Here is a 25,761-nt window from a genome sequence, read left to right on the forward strand (position 1 = left end):
GTATACCCTGGACTACACCACTGGCGATACCCACTGGTTATTTCAATGATTATGTAATCTTTTGTGTAATTTTACTGAAACTTTAGCAGTTTGGTGACAGAGCTCTTCATCTGATGATACAAAGACATGACTGAGCTCCTTTGAGTGAGATGACCAGGACAAAGTAATGAGGAATCAAAAAAGGAAGAAAGAAAGAAAGAGAAAGAGAAAGAAGGAAAAAAATGAAGGATCAAAAGAAAGCTGAAGCGGATAGCATAAAAACAGTGGCGACACAGTGCTTTTACCCCTGATGTGATTCTTTCAGACTTCTCAAGCATGTTACCCTGGCACATGCATCTCTGCTGGACATACTTTCAGGGATCTCTTACAAAACACCCATCCCACGCTTGGATGATCTTCCACGTCCACAGAGGACATTTACTGACTACAAAGTGCTGCAGCAGAACACTTGCAGATTTTCTTAGAAACACAATTCATCAGCATTCATCAGTTTGGGACGTATGATAAGAGTGCATGGCGGCATCACCCTAACTCTGCCAGCACCAGTGCCTACATCAACACACTATCTGGATGCAAGACAAATAGTTTGACCCTGTTCGGCACACAAGCGAGCCGACAGCACTCACTCCCTAGATAGCGGCTTGTGTAAGACCATACCGTGTACACTGTTCAAGGTTGAAGTCGGTCACACCACCGTGGGCCCATTATTTCAGAACAAGGACAAAGAGCGCTGTTCCATTACCAAAGAAATGCTGATGGTGATATTAGATATCCGATGTTATCAAGCGGGTCTGGTTTCTGAATGAGGTTTGCATTGCAATACCCACTGTTATGTAATGTTCATGAAATGAATAGCTGTGCATGTGTGGGAGTAGAGGTTGGATTTAATTGAACCAGGTGTATTTCAACACTGACAGTCTGAGACAGTCTTGGCATTTGGCTTATGTTGCTCATTATACCGCCTAGAATTGCCAGGTATTACAAAATGTAACGGTCTCTAGGATTTCAGGCATTTTAAGGGTAATGGTGAGGTAATAATTAGACACTACATTGTATGAAAATACAAATTTATGGTAAGATGTTTGCAAAATGAAATTTTCAACACAGGATTGCATATAACAGGATAAGGGATGTACTGGCAAGTTGTTGTGAAGGCCTCAGAGAATAAATAATAATTCCTCAAGGACTAATGACAAACTGTCTGTGCTTTAGAAAATGACATTAATTGCTAGAGAGGTCAGATATGTTGGAAACATCTTGGCATGTATAGAGGAGATGCCATACTTCAATGATTTCAGTTTTGAAAAGAAGCCCACAGATGTCATATGCCACATAGTCATAGCACCCACTTCCCCTGCAACACAAACCCCTTCTCTTAATGCATTTCACCAACTAAGGCTGATTAGTGTTCCAAAGAGTAGGCCTATAGCCTAATTTATGCTACATTACAAGAGTAACCGCTCTTTACCTCCTCAGTCCTCAGGCATGCATCAATGCACAGTAACATTCTCACCAATGACTTAATGTAAGCATTTCGTTTCGTTTCTTACGCTGTACTGCCTGCTATCATTAAATTATACTATACTGCCCCCTTGTGTTTATAAAAAATAAGAACGGACAGTGCTTCAGTATCATTCGATGCGTCTCACAATAAAATGCTCAGTTTCATACATTTCATATTTGTACAATAGCAAGAATAATAATGATGATTAATTATTAAGAAACATCCGTCTCTTTTCTAATAAGATATGTTCAATGGGTATGTACCTTTTTAGTGACGTTTCTAGACAGGCACAACAGGGACACCATCGTAACTCTCCTCATGTGTCCAAGGACCTCAAGATGTCCATGCTTGCTGAACGTGAGTTTCATTGCTGTATAGCAAACGGACATATTTTAACGTGTTTATCGTTAATATTGTATACTGTGTCGTATGAAATGTGTATGTATGCGTAATCATGAGACATATAATGTTTTAAAAGCAGCTGACATTACCCGAACTAGATCAAATCAAGTTATTGTGTCGGCTAGTAAGCTAGCAAGCTAGCTAGTTTTGCTATATAAAAAAAACTACTAATAACTACTTTAAGGCAACACTAACTTGATAGTGAACTTATATGGCGGTAAGTAGAACGTGAAAACGTGGTTGGCATCGACGTTTTGCTGAAAATTGTGGTCGCTCTGATGTTGATCACCGTTTGTTAGAAGCAGATAGCAGCTCTCTTTCTTTTTGTATCAATAGCCCGCAGAAAGAAGAAATGGTCTGTGGATCCAAGAAACACCACCTGGAGCAAGGATGAGTCCAAATTTGGCCACAAGATGCTGGAGCGAATGGGCTGGTCCAAAGGCAAGGTATGTAGTAAGTTACAACCGACCTGTATGATTGAGATAACGTCTGGACAAATGCTTAGTTTAGGACCGGCACATATTTTTGACAGCCCTCATGTTAGTGCGTGTCAGCCAGTGTTATGTTTACCTGATGGCTACATAAGTGAGCAATACACCTTTGGTTGTCATGTTAGTGCGTGACAGCCAGTGTTATGTTTACCTGATGGCTACATAAGTGAGCAATACACCTTTGCCCCTGTTGCATGTTTACGTTCCTTGTGTATATTTCAGGGACTGGGGAAAACAGAGCAGGGATCAACAGAGCACATAAAGGTGAAGCTTAAAAGCAACACTCTTGGCCTGGGCACTACTACCAGCAATGAGGTGAGAGCCCACCACATCACCTACTGTCTTATTCCTGAACTGTTTTTCATAACCATATGCTGATTAGTGTTGAGTGAACTAATGAAACACTTCCCTGCCTTGTTGGCTATGTTACATGTTTTGTTTTAGGATAACTGGATTGCACATCAGGATGATTTCAATCAGCTTCTGGCAGATCTCAACAACTGTCATGGCCAGAACACCACCAACGGTACTTCATGTGATATATATGCTCCGTTTTGCACTTGTCAAGTAATAAAAGGTCTTGGTGGAGTCCTTTTTCCATGGTGTAGTTTTATACCATTACTGTTATGCAGCACTAGATGGCGCTGTTGCACCTTTCAAAGTGCATTACGACTGCCTCCCATTTCCCTGAGTGGCCATCGGTGACAGTTTACCATGAAGCTGCAGGATACTATCAAGGATTATTTTATTGACATTCTTATTATTTCACTTGAAATGTTATACTTTAGCCATTGGGGGCAGACCTTTGCTCTTATTTGAGTGGAATTAGCTCTTGCGATATTTATAACTAGTTATGATTCTGTGTGTTTTATTTGAAATTTCGAACTGAAAGGAGTGGAATCAATATTTGCTTTGTTTGTGTGAACACCAGAGCCTGCACAGGAGGAGAAACAGGAGAGCTTCAGCCTGGAGGAGAAGTCCAAGTCTTGTAGAAAGAGGGTACATTACATGAAGTTCACTAAAGGTGAGTGTGACGTTGTGAAGTGCTTCTAGACTTTCCTCAAGAGGGATTGTGCTCAAATTGACACCTCAAATTTGACCACTGTTAATATCACCCATAATTATTTGATAACAGTTTTCTTTAACCACGATACAGTTATACAACTTTGTCATGACCACAATGGGCAGAATATAATATCGGTCATATCATGAAAACATGTCTATGCAATACATGGTTGTGTCAAGCTAAGTGGGGTATATCCAGGTCAGGGTTTTCAGGTGAATTTCAACATGACATTGCAAACCCTAATATTACATCTCAATCACAAATAGCCAAGCATCTTTTGTGATACTCCTCTTTGATTATACACGTTACGTGAATGATTAGCCTAACACTAACTAGGGCAGCCTTGGAGAAGAATATATGATCTTCCATCAACCGTGTGCTGTAGATTTTGTGATGGCAAGTTTCCAGTCAAACCTTGTACGACCTCCTAAGGTTTCCGGCTGCTATCGGCCCTGTGCTCCACTTAACCATGTCGTTCTTTGGTCACGGGTCAGTGCTATCCGGTCAACTTAAACACTTTCCTCCGCCGGAGCTGGGGAGTCGACCGTGCTTTCGCCAGGTCATCTACTTCACGCTCCTTAATGTTTAAAAGTCAGACGCCAGACTGGACCAAGTGGATTAGCTCACTTACTGCAGAAGGGCTAATATGGGTTTTTAGTTTTTAATGATTGGAGTCATGTAATTTGGAGAGTAGGCCAATCAGAGACTCTCAGTTATGTCTACAGAAGTTTAAGACTTCCAGACAGGTCCGTACTATGTTTACTGATACCATCTCTGTGTGTGGTTATCGTGAGCGAAAACACTTGATGTTTCTTCACGTTGCCCCGTTGTTTTTCCGCGACAGTGTGGAATGTGGGGGAAAGTGTGCTTGTCCCTAATCACACCAGAGTAAGGACACGACTGCAAAAAAAAAGAAAAAAAAAACACTTTTAAAAGCACCACTTCCTGTTTCCTGTGTGGGCCACGACAGTCGCTGTTGGGTGCCTGAAATGGCCTCAATCACCGCCTGATGGGCCGCGGAGATAGAGACCAGACGCTCCCTGTCAACGAGATATCCCCCTTTGGCTCTGATTTTTGAGATCTTAATTTAGCAGGTTAGCGGAAAAGCTGTGTGTGTGTGAAAGAGACAGGGGGAGGTAGGGAGGGGATGAGGGGTCGTGAGTGAGGTTGATGGGATGCTCCCTGACCTAAACTGTGGAGGAGGGGTGGCCTTGTCCCCACCCTCTAGTCCCCATGCAACCCCTCTGAACCCAGCTCTGTGACCTTAACTCAAGTTCTTGTATACTGTGACCTCCTTGGTGAAATGTTTGTGAAGACTTTTGGTTAATTGACTCCACGTACGTCTAATCAAGTTGCTGTCGGGTCTTATTTGAACTGACTAAATGTGCAGGAACATAACCGAAGAGTTTGAACGTTTCCTTAGTGTCAAACCTTGATGCTTAACCAACTCTTCCAGTGTGTTGTCGTCCCTAGTGTTCAAGTTGGGTCCAATAGAGTTGCCTTGTCTTGTCTGGTGCTCTGAGAGCCTTGGTGATGTTAGCACCTTGCTCTACCTGTTGAGCCCATAGTTACCATGACTTTGCAATTCCAAAGTTCCACCTGGCAGAGAGTTACCTTGCCTTGCTGTGTACACTCTGCAGTCACCCCACCAACAGCACGCCCTCACCCCCCCTTACAAAGCCTGGGCAGATGAGGGCGTTTTCGTGGTATTGGATTTCTGCTGGTAACCAGTAGTCTCCCTGCGACACCACAAATCTTTCCGTTGGCCTGCGCCTGCAATATCTGTCCCTTAGCAACGGTTGGCAGGTTAATACGAGTAATGGATTTATCCAGGCTAAACCGGTTACATGTGAAGTTGAGGAGGTTGCCAGTAGTGCCAGTTAAGTCCCGCTGTCTGCCAAGTGGAGGTGATGGCTTGGTGCATTATGGTTTCGGAAGCAGATGGCATCCTGTCCCAGTAAGAGGACTATCAGGGCACCAGTTTGAGATGGGCGTTACCTTGGCAGGTGAAATACCAGCTTCTGTGCCGTTGGCTAATATTTACATAGCACAAATATCCTTTTGAGTCCCCTTTGAATTAGCTGTTCTATATTCTTCATTTGGCGAAAGATCCTTTACCAATAATTTCCCTTGACGTGTTCAATGATAAGGTACACGACATAAGAGGTCTGAGCAGGGGCCTCTGTGATTGGTCCTTCCCCTCTCTCTCTCTCTCTCTCTCTCTCTCTCTCTTGGAAGTTTGTTCATGATCATAGTTTGAAAAGGGTGGAATGAACAGGAGCAGCGTTCTTCCAAGAGCTTCCTACTTCATTGGAGACCTTGGTGACGCTTATGACTGGATACTAAGAAGCAGATGAAGGCATTTTATTCCCATAATGCATCTCATACCCAGAATGCATCTGTAATACCCTCAATGAATGTAATGACATTCCGTCGTCTCCCCCTCCATCAGTTAATTCCCATGCTATTCCGTGGTTAGCAGGGAACCAAGTGTCATTTTGAATCGGAGTGTCCACTCTGTTGTGTGGAGTTCAGTTGCTCTGGTGGTTCTGATGCCCCGCTCTAGCTGGCGGCGGCCCACTCTGCTGCTGCTGCTGCTCCTGGGGACGATTGATGGGCCTCCCTTTCTCTGGGGAAAGGCACGAGCCTCTCCAGAACCAGCCCTGCGCTCGCCTGCCCTCTCTCCTGCGTGTAAACCAGTAACCCACTTTTAATTTGCTGCCTATTCATCAACTGGCAAGTCTTGGAGTTGAAGTGCAATATCAAGCACCCCCCCCATCACTTTGGCTGTTTCACTCCCTCCTTGGGCTGTTCCATGAGTGTTATTCCCTCGTTGTAATGGGTGCAGGCAGACTGAGATGAGACGTCCTAACTTCGGACTTTATTAGTTTAACAGGTTCTGTGGACATCCTGCTTTAAAGTGTTTTTCCGTTGAACAAGATGGGATGGTTGCTTAATCTCTTGACAGGAACAATTTATGTGTCATTTTTGATTTTTGGGAGCATGATTGATCTCTCAGCCAATTAGTTTGTTGGTTGTCAGATTAGCTTGTCCATCTCCAGAAAATCTCTGTGATTTTGCTAAGCTGGTTTGGCCCGCATTCAGTTGCGCCTGTTGCCGTATCACCTGTCACCCATGGCAACCCTTACCCAAATCCCCATAGGCCCCATAGGTATCCCACAACACCTGCACTCCCACCGCAGGGCAGGACAGGTTGCGGCCATTTTACGTTTGTGGAGTGGGGAAAGTAGGAGTAGGCGTTTAGCCTGTGCATGTCTTTAGAATTTACCCGGCACACACTCTTTAGTTCATGTTTGTGTGTGTGTGTGTGTGTGTGTGTGTGTGTGTGCGTGAAGCCAAGTGTGAGAGAAGTCAAATTTTCTTTCTCTCCCCCAAAACTAATTTATGCTTTGGTGAGATGGAGGTCAGGGTGGAACTCCTTTGAGATCAGTAAATGGTTTACATGACCTGGGATTTGGTTTAGGATACTTCGACCCCTTACAGGATAGCTTTGCTCTTTTTTCTTTTCTCCCCTCCACCTTCTTCTGGTGTGCTTTAAAAGGCAGAGGCCAAAGACGCCCCTTTGAAAAGCCAGGCAGCAGAAAAAAGGAGTTGGGGGTGGGGGGGGGGCTGACTAGAAGCAATAAATAACCAAATGTTATCAGGAGCCGAGCTGGAGGAAGAGGATGCAGCTGGACGAGTGTGACTGGAGGCAGAGAGGCCGAGACGGGCGGCCAGCCGCTCCTGGAGCCTTTGAGGGCCTGGAAACACAAAAAAAAAAAAAGAAAGGAAAAAAATAAATAAATTGGGAGGCGTGAGGCGGAGCCCTCACTTGATCCATTTGTTTTTCTTTTTTCGTCCGTTTCATCCCCCCCCCCCCCCCCCCCCCCCCCCAATAGCTACCTCAGTGGCAACACAGAACACTGCCCTCCAGTCCCCCCCACCTCAGTGTTTCTCCCTATCCTCCAGCACCTTCCTTCTCAGCCTAAGCTCAAAACGACATTCCTTAATTCCACCAATCAATCAATCAATCAATAACTCACATGTATGCATACTGGCAGTGAAGTTTCTTCCACATGTTTTTGATGTGCATTTTCTTTGGAAGCATGTAGACTTGCGATGGAGTTTCATACAAGTTGACGAGTATATCTAGGCTGGTAGGGTATTTTCCCCTTTTGGAAGGAGTGTTGAAAATAATTTGTCTTTGTTTTGTTTATTAAGTCCTTTGTTTGCCTTTCAGGAAAGGACTTGTCCAGTCGCAGTGAAACTGACCTGGCATGCATCTTTGGGAAGAGGTCAAAGCTATCAAAAAACCAAGATGAGGTACGTGACACTGGTGCCATTTACAAATTAACAAAAGGGGAAAAAAGGGATACACATGCAGCCAGCACTTCAACCACTCTAAAACCCTTTCCAGAAGCACCTTCCCTTTACTGTGCTGTGCTGTGCTGTGCTGTGCTGTGCTGTGGGTGGTGAAGTCTCAAGTCAACACACCAGAGTCAACACACTGCAGGGGGACAATCACCATAGACAAGGCGTGCGTGTGTGTGTGTGTGTGTGTGTGTGTGTGTGTGTGTGTGTGTGTGTGTGTGTGTGTGGGGAGTCCTTCCATTCACCCCCCCCCACACACACACTCACACTCACCGTTCCCTCCCTTCACCCACGTGCACTCCTGTTCGGTAAGCAAGGCTGACTGATTCTTGCCAAGTCACGTGACATCCTGAGGTCACCTGTGGCGGCCGATTAGCCGTGTCATAGCGTGCCTCGCCTCATCCCAGCACAGGCCACCGCGGGCAGAAAGAGAGAGGGAGAGGGAGAGAGAGAGAGAGAGAGAGAGAGGGAGAGGGAGAGGGAGAGGGAGAGGGAGAGGGAGAGGGAGAGGGAGAGGGAGAGAGAGAGAGAGAGGAAGAGAGGGGGAGAGAGAGAGAGAGCGCGTGCTCAAGATCCTGTTAAAGGATTAGCCCTGCTCTTCCTCCCTCCCTCCGTCCCTCCTCTCCTCCCCTCTTTCTATCTCTGTCTCTCGAGCTGTTTCTCAGAGCAACAGTCATATCAGGTAATGTTCCATCAAGCTCAAATTGCGAGAAGGGACATAACCGCCTCAAGGGCGTAATAAGCACTTAAGTCTGCCCCTGTCCATTCATGATGACTTGTGCAAAAAAATATCCCTGGAAGATACGCCTCGAAACTTTTAGAATGGTTGCCACTGTAAAGTTATCAGTCCTGAAGGGGACGAAGTTGACATCGTCGGATTTGGTCTTAACAGTTTTGCTGTGATGCCAATAGAGGGCCTAGCAGACGACAGTAATCCACTGCCTGGTTGAGCACTGATTTTAGTAGGGATAGGCGCGCTCTAGGCTGCTTAAAAAAATATATATAAATGCGTTTTCGGGTGCGAGTAAAAGAATGTTAACTATTAGTAGAATAAAAACCGCACTCTCAGGCTTTTCTCTTTACCAATAAAAGCAGTTTATTTTAGTACAGACGCGTTTCGGCCTTACGCCATCGTCAGTGTGAGCACTGATTTTGCCTGCAGGAGGTGAACTAGGCCCCTGTACGTTACCGCAGGGGGGTGAGCTTGGTTATTTTTATGCCATTGAAAACTTTTCCCAGGAACCTTTATGCCGTCATTTTTTCTCAATTTGTGGTTTGATTTGGTTTGAGGCATCACATCAGTCATCACTTTCCCATTTCTCCCAAAAAGGATTTGGCAAGTCTTTTGGAGTTTAGTGGTTTTACTCTCCCATTAAAACTCATTCCGGTCGGTGCCTTCTGTATTTGGCTGTAAACAGTACTTACTGTTTATCCAACGTTGAAAGAATGTCACCCATCTCTCCTCTTCTCCTACCTGTTTGCAGGTGCACTTCCAGCATGCTTGTCATTGTTTATGTTGGCGAGGTTGCTAAGCATTTTTTGTTGATGTTTGCTTGAATTTCACTTCGGCTGCAATTATGTCGATTTACCGAACTGCTGACTGAAAACACAGTTAGGATACGCTCGAGCAAGCGTCATAGATACCCAAATCATGGTATAGTGGGGAGGAGGTATGCGTGCCCAATGTACTATTTCTTGACAACATGATTGCTTTATTTACGTGAACAAGGTTTACCAACTTTTTTTTTTTTTTTTTAAACAAACACTGATGGTTACTCACACTGATTATTCACACTGTAAGTAGTACCAAGTAAAGTCATGCAGAAATTAATCGAAACGTCAGAAACACTCCCACGTAATTTTATGTGCCTTTCATGCAGTTGTTCGAAGGAAGGTGAACGTTTAAAGTTAATTAAAGAATGACGTTAAAAGTTTCCGCTGTCAGAATGTGACTGAACTCCTTTTTTTTCAGTTTCATTTTTAGTAGATTCTTGTGTGCTTAGCGCCGTGTTCAGACACACTGCACACATCCTCTTCAGTCTCTCACTAGGGCCTCAGAGCAGTTGTTCAGCCTGGGCTTTGTCTCCGCCACCTCTCCCATGCCCAGGTGGTGTTGGTGGGCCTGCGTCTCTGCCACCTCTCCCATGCCCAGGTGGTGTTGGTGGGCCTGCATCTTTGCCACCTCTCCCATGCCCAGGTGGTGTTGGTGGGCCTGCGTCTCTGCCACCTCTCCCATGCCCAGGTGGTGTTGGTGGGCCTGCGTCTATGCCACCTCTCCCGATGCCCAGGTGGTGTTGGTGGGCCTGCGTCTTTGCCACCTCTCCCGATGCCCAGGTGGTGTTGGTGGGCCTGGGTCTTTGTTGTCCGTGCGGAATCCATACAACCCATATCATGAAGAGAGCAGACTCTGTGGCTCTGGTCCTCCTTGGACACTCAAACTGGGGGGGGGGGGGGGCCCAGAGTTGTCAAAAACAGCCCCCCCTCCCTCGGTCCTGCAGCTCCCCACCCCCCCCAGTCCACGGGCCCATCGGACCAACATCACAATAGTCCGATGTTCTCCAGTATCTGGCATAGGGGGGAAATGGAAATGCAGGTGGACTGTTATGTTCTTTCTCTCACTCTTTTTTTTTTTGGTTGTCTTCCTCTCTTGTGCTAATCGTTTTTGCCCGGCTTTATTATTGCGCGGCTCAGGAGGGACACCATTGACCGGATCGAAAACCGATCTGAGCACAATCACAATGGGCTCCCCAGAGGACTAGTGGCCCGCACCGCTGGCAGGACCAGCCAGAGAAAGGCCACTTAGACCAGGGGAGGAGAGGGGTGGAGGGGCATTGTGTGGGTGTGTGGGTGTGTTTGTATGTTTGTGTGTCTGTGCGTGTGTGTGGACCGTCCACTAAAGCCAGCCTGTGTGTGACCGCTCTGTGTGTGTGCGTATTGTTTCTGTGTGTGTACCTTTGTGTATCTATGTATTTGTGTGTGTGTGTGTGTGTGTGTGTGTGTGTGTGTGTGTGTGTGTGTGTGTGTGTGTGTGTGTGTGTGTGTGTGTGTGTGTTTGTGGACTGTCCACTACAGCCAGACGCTACTTATTATTGCTAGAGATCTTTAACTGAAACACTGGATGATATTTTTAACTCCCGTAACAGTCTAGTTGAACCCATACCGCCACTGCCAGCGGCCCTGTTTTTCTCTGCACTACTGTTCAGGCTGTATTACAGTTTACCTTGCTTTGTCCATTGGTATGTCTTGACCTGCTAATTAGCATCGGTTGCTAGGCTACACGTGTAGTACATGGTATCTGTAGTGTTGTAGTTGCAGAACAGGACCGTGACAGTTGGAGTTGATGATTTCCCCCTTGGCCAAGCACATCCCAATGCCCCAAAATAACCGTCCAGGTGCTTTGAGGACCAGTCCCCCCCTGTTCTGCCATTGAGGCAGGTAGGTAGGGCTGTGCTCTCCCAGAAACCTGTGCGTGTGTGTGTGTGTGTGTGTGTGTGTGTGCTGGGGAGGTCTTGGCCGGCCTCCTTCCCTCCTCCTTCACCAGGGGTTTTCCTCCCTCCTGTGCGCTTCCTGCCAACCTCTTATCTCTTGTCACAGTGCTCCCTGACACACACACATACAGCGGCACACATATACAAACACACACACAAGCACGCATACACACAGAGGAGTACAAACACACACACACACACACACTCTCTGTCCCACGCATGCATGCATGAACATGCTATCCCTATGTGTCTCTCACAAATCGGCACACCAGTAGTTCTCACATACACACTTAAACCCACTCTCATTTTTACACGCTCTTACTAACACGTGCACATACACACACACAGACACACAGACATCTCCACTCACATACACACATACTAATATATATATATATATACAAACTTTTTCTCACACAAGCCCACACTCCAATACTCTCTCGTGCTTACAAACATACACACTCCCCACACACCCCTCATGTCTTCACACACTGTCCCAGCATGCCTCTGCCTTTGGGTTACAGCTTCTCTCTCTCTTTCTCTCTCTCTCTCTCTCTCTCTCTCTCTCTCTCTCTCTCTTGCTTTCTCTCTCTCTCTCTTGCTTTCTCTCTCTCTCTCTCTCTCTCTCTCCCCCCGAGCCCTGTACGTGGTTGGCCCCAGATCAAAGCCAGTGGTGTTTGTTTGGGCCCTGGGAGCCCATCAGGCCCTTCCTGCTCTGGGCTCTCATCTTCAAGGTGATTATGAGCGCTTTGTTCATACCTGTAGTAGATGATCAGGGGAGAACAAAAAAAAGAAAAAATTAGAACAGAAAGAAAAAGGTAAAAGCAGCATCCAAGGTGCCTCAAGTGGAGTCTTGAACCCTGAGGCCTAGTCTGCTTCAGCCTTCTACATGACCAGCATAAGAGTCTTGAACCCTGAGGCCTAGTCTGCTTCAGCCTTCTACATGACCAGCATAAGAGTCTTGAACCCTGAGGCCTAGTCTGCTTCAGCCTTCTACATGACCAGCATAAGAGTCTTGAACCCTGAGGCCTAGTCTGCTTCAGCCTTCTACATGACCAGCATAAGAGTCTTGAACCCTGAGGCCTAGTCTGCTTCAGCCTTCTACATGAACAACATTAGAGTCTTGAACCCTGAGGCCTAGTCTGCTTCAGCCTTCTACATGACCAGCATAAGAGTCTTGAACCCTGAGGCCTAGTCTGCTTCAGCCTTCTACATGAACAACATTAGAGGCTTGAACCCTGAGGCCTAGTCTGCTTCAGCCTTCTACATGAACAGCATTAGAGGCTTGAACCCTGAGGCCTAGTCTGCTTCAGCCTTCTACATGAACAGCATTAGAGTCTTGAACCCTGAGGCCTAGTCTGCTTGAACCCTGAGGCCTAGTCTGCTTCAGCCTTCTACATGTACAACATAAGAGGCTTGAACCCTGAGGCCTAGTCTGCTTGAACCCTGAGGCCTAGTCTGCTTGAACCCTGAGGCCTAGTCTGCTTCAGCCTTCTACATGAACAGCATTAGAGGCTTGAACCCTGAGGCCTAGTCCCAGTAGCTCCTCCATAGCAGCAGCTGTCCGTCTGTCCGTGGGCCTACCTGTGATCCATCACTGCTGCCTTGTGCCCCCCTCACACACACACACACACACACCAGCCCCCATGCTATCATTAGTCACTGTTAGACAGGACGAGTGCTTGCGGCTCACAGTCAGGCCTGTTCTCCTGTTGGGGACTCACCCCAGGGCTGGCCAGCAGGACACGGTCACCGGCTCACTGGGCCTGGGCACCATATGCCCCCCAGGTGTCCCTGAGGTCTGCCTCTTCCTCTCGTGCTCTCTCTTCCTCCATCTCTCTCTCTCTCTCTCTCTCTCTCTCTCATGCTCTCTCTGTCCCTCCCTCTCTCTCCGTCTCTCCCCCTTTCTCTCTCTCTCTCCCCCCCCTTTCTCTCTCTGTCTCTCTCTGTCTCTCTCTCTCTCTATGTCTGTTACGCTGCTTTACATTTTGTCTTGCACAGTCTCTGTTTCTAGTCCTACTGGTCTATCTGTTATAAATGTTCTCTCTCTTGGTTGCTATCTCTCTCTCTCTCTCTCTCTCTCTCTCTCTCTCTCTCTCTCTCTCTCTCTCCTTTCAGTCCCTCTCTCTCCTTCCCCTCTCCTTGGGGGCTTTAGTTGGAGAGCTGCAGGGGTGGAGTAGGTTTTGATTTATCTCTCCCACACCCCCCCCCCCCCCCCCACACCCCCCCCCCCCCCCCACACCCCCACCCAACTCCACCTCCAACCCCTCCCCACCCCTGCACTCCTCCTCGCCGCTCTCTCTCTGTTTCGGCGGCAGGGCCCGCAAGAAAGAGCCGACTTGGCTGGAATGAGTCTGTTAGGAAGGGGCCCGGGCATTAGCTGAAATAAACCCTCCTGCCGCCGGTGAAAAATGTCTTCTGATTGGCTAATTAATCAGTCAAAAGGGGAGCGTCGCGGCCCGTGACTTGAGGGACCGGCCGGGGCGACCGCTGAGGGGCCTGCTGATGAATGGACTGCCGCCTGCTTCATACATCAACCAAACTTAGTCATTTTTTACCCACGGCTCTCCGCGTCAACGGCGGATTGCCTGCGTGTGTGCGTGCATGCATGTGTGTGCGCGTCTGTGTGTGTGTGTGTGCGTGCATGCGTGTGTGCGTGCATGCGTGTGTGCGTGCATGCGTGTGTGCGTGCATGCTTGTGTGCGCGTCTGTGTCTGTGTCTGTGTGTGTGTGGTGTGTGTGTGTGGTGTGTGTGTGTGTGTGTTTTTTTTTTGTCTTTTCACCCTCTCTTTCCTGTTAGCCATTTCCTCTATTTGTTGATTGCTGTCAAACATTTTAGTTAATTTGCAAGTTTGTAATAGTTTGTTTGTTCATGATGCTTTTTTGGAGAGGATCTGTTACAAACGTAGTCTTCTTGGTCAGGTGAACTGACGTTGGTTAGCTGAATTTTATCAGCTATTTTGAGTTTTTGTCCGGCTAAAATAATATGCTCCTTGAAGCTGCATTAATTTAGTTTAGCTGTACACAGTGAGACTTGTCTGACCGTACAGAATACCACAGGAACTTGTTGCTCTGCAGATTATTTGGCATTCACCCTTTTTGTGGTACTATGCAACAATGGAGGTCACGAACCTCTTGTAAATGTATATATTCATGCACTGGACAGACGCATGCACAAACACACACACACACACACACACACACACACACGCAAAAAAAATAAAAAATAAACTGCTTACAAACTGGTGGACATGAAAAAATGTGCATTCACTGGAGAAATTGTGTGCATATTCACTACTGTTGTATAAGTAATATATAATATAGAGTAGTACGTTTGTGTTTAAGTAATATTTCTCGTCTAGTATATAATTAGTGCTTTTCAGTATTTATGTATCAGTAACGGTTCAAAGATACACTAAGCAGCCTTGGAAATAGACTGTTTTATTTGTTTTATGCACAAACCTAGCACCTGGCCTTTGCCTTTGCTTTCAGAAGGTAATTTATATGGTTTCCAGTGATTGGTTTCATATTATCTGTGCTGCTGAATGGCTCAGTATTCACCTTAATCCCATTAGCTGGACAGTCTTTATTCCCCAATTAACTCAAGAGAAAGGTCAGAGAAAGGTCAGGGGGTTTCCCGAAGTGGGCCAGCTTTAAGGGGCTCCAGCCAGCAGAGACCCACCGCACCTCTAACCGTCCCTCTCTTCCTCCCGACCCCTCGTCCCCACCGCGACCCCACCGCACCGAGTCCAGGGTTTCGGCACGACCTTCGCGGCCTCTCCCACTCCCACGCTCGCCAGCGCCACAAAGGGCCGGGGCACCTGTGGTCCCGTGTCCACCCACGGTCGCCCACATGAAGGATGGCACACCAGGGTCGAGGCGCCCGCACCGTGCTGCGGAGGGGACACACCGCCAGCACTAAAATGAGGAAGAGGAGGGGGTTGGGGGGATGTGCTAAGGGGCTCTCTCCCTGCTAGCACCAAAATGGTGGGTGTGGGGATGGGGGGGGGGGGGGGGCTTTGTGTTCTGGTTCCCTGGTCCTGCTTCCAATCGACATGTGGCAGAGGGGCGCTGCGCTGGTTCGGTTGGGTGGAGGTGAGAGGGGAGTTTGTGTGTGGGTGGATGTTCGGGGGTAGAGTACACACTCGGGAGGCGGGCTGGGTCGGGCGGGGCTGAATTCTCGAACACTTGCTGACGGAGGCAGAATCGAGTCTCCCCCACCAGCAGCGGCCTTCCTGCCCCGACACAGGGAACCTGCTGGAACCACATCAGGAAAGTGTGGCAGTCGTAACAAGGTGCTGGTGTCTGGTCACCCCTCGTACTTTTCTGGAGAAAATATAGTATAACATTATGAAGCAATTTTTAACACCATCCCAGCTGTAATGTGAGGTGCGCTTTCTGGGCATGTTGGCTTAAATCTAAATTATCAGCCAAATAAATGTTGTTTGTGTCTGCGGTGTCGAGATGTTAAGCGGGTACCCTGGTGAACGAGCGCCCCTATCCCGACGCAGTAACCTGAGCTAGTGGGCCCTTCAAAAACTGTGTTTGTTGTGAAGCCAGGGGAACTTTAATTTGCTCTCGGGTAACACCTAATTGCTTTAAACAAAAGTGCCGCCCCCTGTCTTCCCTACCGCCAAACCTCCCCACACCCTCACCGTTGACAAGGGCACGTTGCTGCCGCCACAGAAAATAAAGAAACAATCCAAACGACACACTAAATCCCCCCCCAACACACACACACACACACACACACACACATCTTTGGCAAGTCACCCTACAGTCCTCTGACTGTGCCAATGCGCTGACATGTACAGATTAGCACTTTAGGAAAAGAGAGAGACAGGGTGGGTGGTGGGGACGGGGGGGGGGTGGCGTCAGTAACAGAAATGGCCGTCTCTTAGCTACGAGCCGAGGCAGGAATGCCCTGGCAAGGTAATTACTGCCCGGGGAAGCTGAGCTAAACTGCAACCGAAAGAACTCAAGCGCCATGGTGGTGTGTGTTTGTGCAGGCCTAGGCTTCGCATTTAATCACTGCCTTTTTAGCGTAATAAATCACAGCAGCAAAAATAAACGGTGCGTCTTCCATCTTCGGGATGACGCGAGCGCTTCTAAGGGAGGGTGTGGTGGGGGAAAGAGGGGGGGGCAGATTTCACTGTACAGGAAGCAAGCATAGTTTAGTCCTGTCCTTTGCATAATCTTGTAGCCATTTGTCACCTTACATTTTTTTTTTTCCATCCCACAAATTTTGAAAGATAAGGAGATTAACAATGCATCTGTTTGGTCCTGCATTTCTTTCTCTTAAGATTTTGTCCTGCTACTTTTCACAACATTTTTAAGAAATTGTGTTATGGAAGCAACAATAGTCTGTTGTAGTCTTGGTCCTCCCCACTGCCTTTGTTGTAAAGAGCCTGTTTTGCTCAAGTAAAGTTATTACGGACATGGGTCGCGGACACTCTCCTTGACAGTGACTTGTGCATTTGTTCTAAGCGGCACATGTTTTTGTTTAAGAACAAAAAGGAGACGAAAAAAAAACCCTCCTCAGAAATTTAGTTGCAAGGCTCCCTTTGTACCTAACTAAGGGCAGTTTTTTGTTGTTTTTAACAAGCCACCCTGAACCGCGCACCCGTCTTCGTCGGGAGCCACCTGTTTAGCTGTCCGCCCACGCAGGGCCTGTGAAGGATGGTGGTGCCGCCAGTTTCCCCCTCATCAGGGGACAGACAGCTGGGTAATCGGGAGCCCCGATCCATAGACCCAGGCCGCCACCAAATTTATAATCGTGGCAGGACAATGAGAACATGCTCCCGTAATTAACAGACCTCCCGATATCGCTCGAATATTATCTATTGGTGGGAGCCGGTAATGGCCGGGAGTGTGGTGACTGGTTTCGTTCTGCTCGAAACCCCGCTTTGGGCCAAATTAGCCACAAGGTCCTCACAAACGATACCAAAATAAAACTGATGTAAGCCTCTTTTTTTAAATTTATTAAAAAAAATGTGTAGTATTTATTTGTGATTGTTATGATTGGAAATAGTTCGCTGTGCATGTGTCCGATCTATCTTTCGGCGAAGATTTTTGTCTGTCTTCATGTTTTGCATTCAATCCGGCAGGGAATGTTAATTGTAATGGAGGTGCTCAGCATCCTACATGATCTGGGCTCGAATTACTGGCAAGTACAAAGTAGACCTCGTTGCCTTTGGACACACAACAATGAAGCGCAGTTTAGGACACTCAAGTTAACATGCCACCCTTCCCAGCAGGACTCATTGTTCACTAATTCCCTAGGTTGTCTTATTGCTGCATCATTATAAGCATGTGGTTGAGACGCATTACGAGTGTGTTTTAATTTAGAACCGGACATTTAGAAGCCATCCTCTTGCCACTTTAATATATTTTCTTGCTTGAAACTAGTTTCTCTTCTCATTCTTTATTGTCCTCGGCATAACAGGCCTGTGCGGTGCTACGTATAGAAGAGACTGACAGAAACATCTCATCCTGCTAAAATGCGTGGACTAAAACAGCATTACGAAAATAAGCTCGATTTTGCAGCGACACAAAAACACAGCAGCTGCCCCGCCCCTCCAGCCCTGTCGGTTGCTTAGAGCTTATAGTGTAAGGGTTCGAATACACATAAGCGTTTAAAAAAAAAAATGGCACGCTAGAAAATGCTTTGATTCCTATGGTTTGGCGCGCTTTGCGTAGGCGCACACCCAAAGTGCGGCGTACCATAGGAATCGATGCATTTTCTAGCGTCCCATTTAAAAAAAAAAAAACGCTTATGTGTATTCGAACCCTAAGGCCACCAGACACCTTAAGACGAACGCCATCTCCTACCCTCACCCTGCCTTCCCGCTCGCCCGCGCTGCCTTCCCCTCTGAGTGTTTATTGCTTTGGGCTGGCGCTGGCGACATTGTCCTGTTTTTCAAGCGGCCTCTGAAAAGGAGCCCTTTGAATCCCCCCCCCTCCCCCTCCCCCTCTCTTTTCCTTTCCCTCCCTATCTCTCCTCCTTTTTCTTTGTTTTCTTCTCTTTCACCTCTCTCCCTTCCTCCCCTTCTCTCTGTCTATCTCTCTGTCACTCTCTCCCTCTACCCCCCCCTCCCCCCCCTCCAGCCTGTAAAGGGCCCCACTCCTGCTCCCGAGGGACCCCTCGCTCGGCCTCTCCTCCGCCAGGGGAGAGGTGGGCAGGAAAGACCTGGTGGTGGCTGCTGCTGCTTCGGGAGGCTTATCTGCGTGCCGCATGCGGTGCAGAGAACGCATCCCCTTCCTGGGGCCCGGCTTCTGCCAGCAGGCTCAGGAGAAAGAGATGGTGGTGGAGGAGGAGGAGGAGGAGGAGGAGGAGGAGGAGGAGGAGGAAGAGGAGGTTGTAGGCAGGTGATGATGGCAGCCCAACTCCCGAGCTGTGTTGGATGGTGTAGCGTAAGGTGTTGGTGGCAGTTGCTGTTGGAAGCATTGGTTTGGGTATAGGCAGTGGTTCAATTGGTTTAAAGCGCACAAAATACTGTGTGTGTGTGTGTAGGACATTTTGAAAGGAAAAGTTTATCAAAGTTTCTTCTTTTTTGTAAGCAATCCTGCTAGAGTGTCGACCATATGGTGGTATTTGACAGACCTTGCTTAGTAAACATCAATACAAGATCAGATTTCACTGTTGTCCTCCCCTAAAAGCAGACAACGTAACTCGATGTTTACTTTCCTGCACCACCTGGGAGTGGAAATACTCAACCTATGCTGTGAAAACAAGCCTTTCGTATGATTGTCATCTTCTCTAGAAGTGGCATGTTTTTCCAGGGAAGCGAAGGGACATGATCTCTCACCACGTTTGCTATATTGGGCCAAGCAGCAGCATTAAAGAACGCATCAGTGAGTTAGCCACAAATCTTATTATTACAGTGCATGAAATGCCCTGTATTGTTATTCCTAGGCTTCTTCTTCTTCTTATTCTTGTTACCTTTTTCTGCGATTAATTCAGCCCGAACCGCTTAACGTAGAAACTTCATTCAAACTTTGTCGCGTAGGTCTTGTAAAGGACACTTATGCTATGTATTTTTCACTTTTCTAAACTTTATACTTTTTAAGTTATTAAAGAAAAACGAATCTAAATTTTCCCATTGACTTACATTGGGCCATTATGACATCATAATAGGGTAATTAAACTGGCTTGCACCTGTGCTTCACTGACACCTGCAGCAAGCCTCCAAGGGTCCTCTTCTCTCTGTACCTCTCCATTCAACTGTATAACTAGGAATATTAATAGACACCTTCCATACTCTACTTTTTTTTCTCTCTATCACTCTCACTCTACTTTCTCTCACAGTCCATCTCTCTGCTTCACTCTTTTTTTCTCCTTCTTTCAATATTTTCACTCTCTCTTTACTGTCTTTATCCAGAGCCACTCTTGTTCACTCTTCTTTCCTTACTTTGTTTCTTCCTCTCTTCTTTCCTTCTTTCTACTCTTCTTTACTTTCTTCTTTCCTTCTTCCACTCTTCTTTACTTTCTTCTTTCCTTCTTCCACTCTTCTTTCCTTCTTCCACTCTAATTTCCTTTCTTCACTCTTCTTTCCTTTCTTCTTCCCTTCTTCCACTCTTCTTTCTTTCTTCACTCTTCTTTCCTTTCTTCTTTCCTTCTTCAACTCTTCTTTCCTTCTTTTACTGTTCTTTCCTTTCTTCCTTCCTTCTTTCACTTTTCTTTTATTCGTTCTTTCTTAACTTTTGCATTTCATGCACTGGTATTTCCTTCAGGAAATGCATTTTCTAGTTATTATCTTATTATTGCTCACAAAACTGGTCTTTGCTGTGTTAGCAATTGTGACATTCTTGACTAATTAAGATGCTAAGTTCCTCAACACTTCTGTCAAATTACATGGTGGATCATGGAATTGATCATAGAATTGGAATGCGTTGGATGTGCGGCTTGGAAAAGTTGATTGAATTTTGAGTGGTCGCTGAATATCAGGACATTTTAGCACTTCGGAGATGAATGGTTTTTGCCTTCTGTTGTTCTGTGTCGGAACCCTCCCATGATGCTTTGTGTGTGTGTGTGTGTGTGTTTGTGGTTCATCTCAGCGGTGGGTTTAACTGTGTGGTTGAAACCTACCAGTGGATCAGCAGTTGTGTGTGTGTGTCTGTGTGTGTGTGTGTGTGTGTGTGTGGTTGGGGGGGTGCTACCAGCAGCACTTCTTGCTGCGTATTAGAGAGATAAGCCTTAATGGACGCTCCCCAAGGCAACCAGGCCAGGAGCCACACACACAACATAACCACCACCACTCTGATGAGGAGGATTTCCCCTCTCTCTCTGCATCTCTCTCTCCCCCTCTTTCCTTGCTATCTCTCCTTCCTCTCTCCCCTCTCTCACTATCACTTGCTCTGTTCCCCCTTTTCACTATCCCTCCTTTCTTTTTCTCTCTCTCTATCTCTCTCCTACTAGCGTGTGTTTTGCCCTCTCTCTAAATCTCCCCCTACCTTCTCTCTCTCCCCCCTCCTCTCCCTGGCCCTCTCCAGAGAGTAATTTCACAGGCAACTCCTAAAAATGCCCTCCGGCCATTACGCCAAATCCCAGAGATGCACTGTCCGTGCCATCAAGCCGCAAAGCCCCGATCCCCTTAGCCGAACCAGAGGGAATGCTATTGTACAACAACCAGGGGTATAGATTTTTTTTTTTTTCTTGGGTGGGGTGGAAGTTGGAAAAGTTTGTATTTTCTTCTAATGAGCCTACATCTGCGGTTTTTGCACTTCTCTTTTGCCTCGCCACATCTTTCTAACGGAGGGAGCCAGAGTTTGAAAAGTTTTGGAAGGATATGGTTTGCTAGTGTGGACCTCTTCATCATCGAAGGGCATCTGACGTTAACAGGGTTTTTTTTTTTGTAACAAGGTGGAGTAGGTGCCACAATCAAATCAAATTGATTTAATAATTAATAAAACACTACATCAGAAGGCACTCACAGAGCAAACAATGTACATCAAAGGACGTCCCATGTGACTGCCTGTGTCTGTAACTGAAACGATTTTATTCCGTATCGGCTGCAGGTTCCCAAGCCGATGATTATCCTCCCCTGGTGTCTCTTTGTTTTGCATAGGACCTCACCATGTTTTTTTCTGTTAGTTATTATTCAGAGCTTCTTGATTCCCCCCCCGCCGCCCCCCCATCTTCCCCCCCCTCATCGCATTTGAAAAATGCTCTTCTCTGACCTGTCGTTGTTGTAATGAAGAGCACCCTGCTTGTTTTCAGAGGGGCTTGCCGTGTGGGTATTCTTCATAGCAAATCATTATGCATTGAGCAGGCTATTAGCAAAAGGAAGACGAATGGGAGCTTTGGGCCGCGTGACAAAGTGTTGGAGGTTTGCAGTTTAATCTAAAGCAAGCCTTTGTGGTCTTATGGGCATCGTCACTTTCGAGCTTAAGGTCGCTGTCGTTTCTCATTTCAGGAGAAGACCAGCTTGGTGGGAAACATGGTTTGACAAATCATCCCTAAAGACTGAAGACCTGAATGCCATTATTAAAACAAAAGATCAACGGTGGGGGTGGGGGTGGGGGGGATCCCTCAACGCTGGATAGTCCATGAGCTATCTAGATGTCTACTATAAGTGAAATGTAAAATGGTACTTTTAAGTTTAATCGTCGGTCAAAATATGAGTGTTGCGTTAAACCTGTAAACCATAGTTATCTATGTATCTGAAAAATCCTGATTTGTAAGTTACGCCCCTGGATTATATTAACCATCATGATTTAATCCTTTAAATGCAAGTTGCTACCTTTCTTCTTCCTGCATCTTGAGATAATTCCTCTCAGGTCTTCATTTTAAAATGACTTCATGTTACCTCTTGTCTTCCATTAAATAAACGGTTATTTTAACTGCAGGTATAGTAAAATATATTTTCAGACAGACCTGTTATCAAGAGACAGTCGACTTCAAGAGCATGGGTTACCTGCCATTGAGGCATGGCGTTTTAAGCTTCAGCGCACCTGAGCCAAGCTGTGATGTCACTTCATGCCTCAAGCAAGTCTTGACAGGAGGCGGTTGATGACTGACAGCGTCTTTTATTTCTTGCCTCGTTTTCTGTAGGGCACGTTGCATGTGGATTGTCTGTGTGTGTGTCTGTGGCTGTCAGTGCGTGGGAGGTGACGCTACGGTGCCTCTGCGTCTGTATGGAGAGGTGTGGTGGAAGCTGATGTTCCTTTCCACTCAGACGTGCCCCTCCATTCCAGGCTCATCATTTCAGCACTTGTCAGTTTAAGCGGTGCTAATGTGAAGTGTTTCAAAGCTTTGTGCTGAGAGCATATGGCGTTTGTGTTGGTTTTGGGGTCTCGCGCCTCACGTTTGTGAAGTTTCGATGTTGTTGCTGCTACTGCTGTTGTTATGTAACGTTAACTTCCTGTGAGGTCTAAAGGTGTTTATTTATTTTTTTTAATTAAGATGAACCTGCAATAAAGACTTAATTATATCCACTTTGAGATGGAAAACCAGCGATTTTTATTAGCATGACTGTTAGTGTTTGTGCCAAGAATAATATAACCATATAATGCCAGTGTACTGTAACAGCAATTAACATATTGTGATATTGACTCCCTTTTACATACCAGTAGCAGAGTACCAGAGAGGTAAAAGGGAAAAGGCACATCTGTGTGAAAAGACACACACACACACACACACACAGTTTTCTGACTAGTCTCCTTTTTTTTTATCTTTAGGACAGCAGTGACTCTCCGGAGGAGTTTGGGAAAGAGGCTACGGTAACCGAGGTGACCAGCCAACCCGAGGTGACCAGCCAACCCGAGGATCCAGAGTCCAACACCGTCACTAGCACGCTGACCATGCAGGAGTACTTCGCCCAGCGCATGGCTCAGCTGAAGAGGACTCGTGCAGGAGCGGACCCGTCCAGCGCTCCGACCAGCACGAACCACGGCCTCGACACACCCACGCCCACGCCCTCGGCCTCCGATACCCCATTGGACAGCCCCAACATCAGCGACGCAGAGCAGCCGTCCATGAAGAAGAAAAATAAGAAGAAGAAGAAGAAGAGGAGGGAAAACGAAGAAGAGAAAAGAGGCGATGAAGACGTGGAAGCTGTGGAAAGTGTCCCGGAGGCTGCCGTGGCAGAAGAAACCGCTGAGCAAGACCAGACTTCCCAAGAGAAGAAGAAGAAGAAGAAGAAGAAAAATAAACACAAGGCCGAAAAGGAGGAAGAGGAGTTGGCCAGCCCTGTACCTGTGCAGGTGAACTGTGCTGTGACTGAGAGCATCTCAACAGAGAAAAAGAAGAAGAAGAAGAAGAGTCACGTGCAGGAAGTACATGCAGAGGTCGTAGAGGCAGACCAGATGGACGGTCAGGATAGCGGAGAGATCAAAGCAGAGGACACGGATCGGAAAACTAAAACGAAGAAAAAGAAAAGAAAAAGAGAGGAGGTGGAGGACGTGGAGTAGAGGAGAGGAGGAAGGGAGGAAGAAGTCGTAGTTGAAGAGAAAAAGTCCAAAAAGAACTCAAAAGAACTTGACTAGGGATTCTGTAAAGAAGTGCAGTTATATATTCCTTGACATTCAAGTATATGTGGTTTCTCTACCTCGTATCAGCAAACCTTGAGAGAACCTGGAGGCCTTGGAGATAGGGTTGTGATGAATTCATGAATTTACTTGCATTGAAATCTATTGGAATGGAAATGGATTGACTTCTTAATTGTACTGAATTATTACATTAAGATGAATTTGACTGTATAATCGACAGTTTCATACCAGGGTTTATCCCACTGTAAGTAAATCATATTGTAATAGTACTTTATTTATGACCTATTTGTGACTCATCACTATACAAGAGGTCAGGATTCCACCATTATTTAAACCTCTGTGGTTTACAGTCTGGCATAGTAGTAATTATTACAGCTGTCTTTGTAAATTATTCAAGTTTAAAGACCAAATATTACATAATTACTGCAATATAGCCTGCCTGTATGGTTGAATTTTGTAGCTTGACTTAATAAAGATTTCTTCAGTGGTCGGCAGAGTGTATGGTTTTGCTGTTTGGTTTCTTTGATCCACTGTTGCTTAGATCTGATGGTCAGTCTGCATGAGGAATCCTTCTCATCACTTGTTAGATTAGATTAGATTAGATTCAACTTTATTGTCATTGCACAGAGTACAAGTACTGAGACAACGAAATGCAATTTAGCATCAAACCAGTAAGTTCAAAATAGCAATAAAAGTGCAGAGTATGTGCAAATGTAGGGTGGACTAAGTGAACAAATATGATATGTACAGTAAGAGTTAGAATATGACACAGAATTGTAATACAAACAGAATTGAATAGCAGCAATTGAGGTAAGAGTGAGGAATGATAAGTATATAAAGTGCAGGTGAAAGTAAACTGGTGGTAACAAGTGAAATCAAGTGAATGAGGTAGAAGAGTACAATCAATACAGGTAATGTTCGCTGGCGCCAGGAGAGTCGTATCTGAAGGTCATCTTTGCTGGCACTTCAAGGAAGCATGACCCAGCATAATCACCGAACCTGTTCTACTAAGGGACTTTAAAATGTGCCATCATCGCTCTCTTGATGTCACTGTCTCTCCTATTTAAATTTTCTTTCCTCATTAGTCACAATTGCGAAACCAATTGTCAGCGGCGGTGTCGTCTGGGCCTGCGCCTCAATAGCACACTCCATCAATCTCAAAACACCTCATTTTTCAGGATCACTTGTGCAATGTCGAAAAACCCGCCGTGACTAAATAGGACGCCCTGCCAGTCTCGTGGCATCCATTCCACACCCTGCCTTACTATCTAAGAACATTTATAATGAGTCATTTAGAACTAAGCGTTATGCTTTTTAACTACAATATTAAGCTCCCAGTACCTTTACATTTACATGTTCAGGTCAGGTCAGTTAATTGGACTAGAGACGGATTAGGAACTTAGTAAACTTCCTGCTCAAACTGTCCCAAACACAACATTGACAAGATCACATAGTGATCAACGACATGAGCAGTAAGACTATGGAAGCACATGAAGCCGATGGCTACATTTGGCCGGCTCTGGTTTTAGGGCTGCATGATCTCATGTGTGACAGTGTTGATGTATGATTGTGGACAAAGAGGGTCGTTGAGCCACGCTAAAATATGAAGTCATTGTTTGAATGGATAATAGGCTTTGGCAGAGTCATATAACTTGGAGAGGCAACTAATATTATTGGCAGAGCCATATTGATCAGGGCATTGTGGACTCACTATCCATCCCTGTGCCTGTACAAAGATATTGTTTGTAAGCTAAAATGTAACAAATATGAGCAAATATAATGTAACGATTAAAGGGGTGGTTATGGACGGGGGGGGGGGGGGGGGCACTGAAGTTATGTTTTGAAATAACTAATTGAAGAAAGTGGCTTGTCTCTAGGTTTGTTTTTCTTGTGCAGAAAAATGCATGAAAGTGTGAAATGCTGTTGTTTTGACAGGACAGCAAAAACACC

At 46.2% G+C, this 25,761-nt stretch overlaps 1 protein-coding gene across 1 annotated transcript; it reads left to right on the plus strand.

The window, feature by feature from the left end:
* Nucleotides 1-1,755: 1,755 nt before the first annotated feature.
* On the plus strand, nucleotides 1,756-24,300 carry pinx1 (PIN2 (TERF1) interacting telomerase inhibitor 1; the record flags this gene model as incomplete). The annotated part of the gene is given in 8 exon segments (XM_080832653.1): nucleotides 1,756-1,861; nucleotides 2,243-2,352; nucleotides 2,620-2,712; nucleotides 2,842-2,923; nucleotides 3,329-3,421; nucleotides 7,704-7,786; nucleotides 23,002-23,574; nucleotides 23,577-24,300. Coding segments are annotated over 8 exon segments (1,209 nt in total). The 3' UTR covers nucleotides 23,646-24,300.
* Between the last annotated feature and the right edge of the window lie 1,461 nt (nucleotides 24,301-25,761).

This window comes from Sprattus sprattus (assembly GCF_963457725.1).
Source record: "Sprattus sprattus genome assembly, chromosome: 2".
NCBI lineage: Eukaryota > Metazoa > Chordata > Actinopteri > Clupeiformes > Clupeidae > Sprattus > Sprattus sprattus.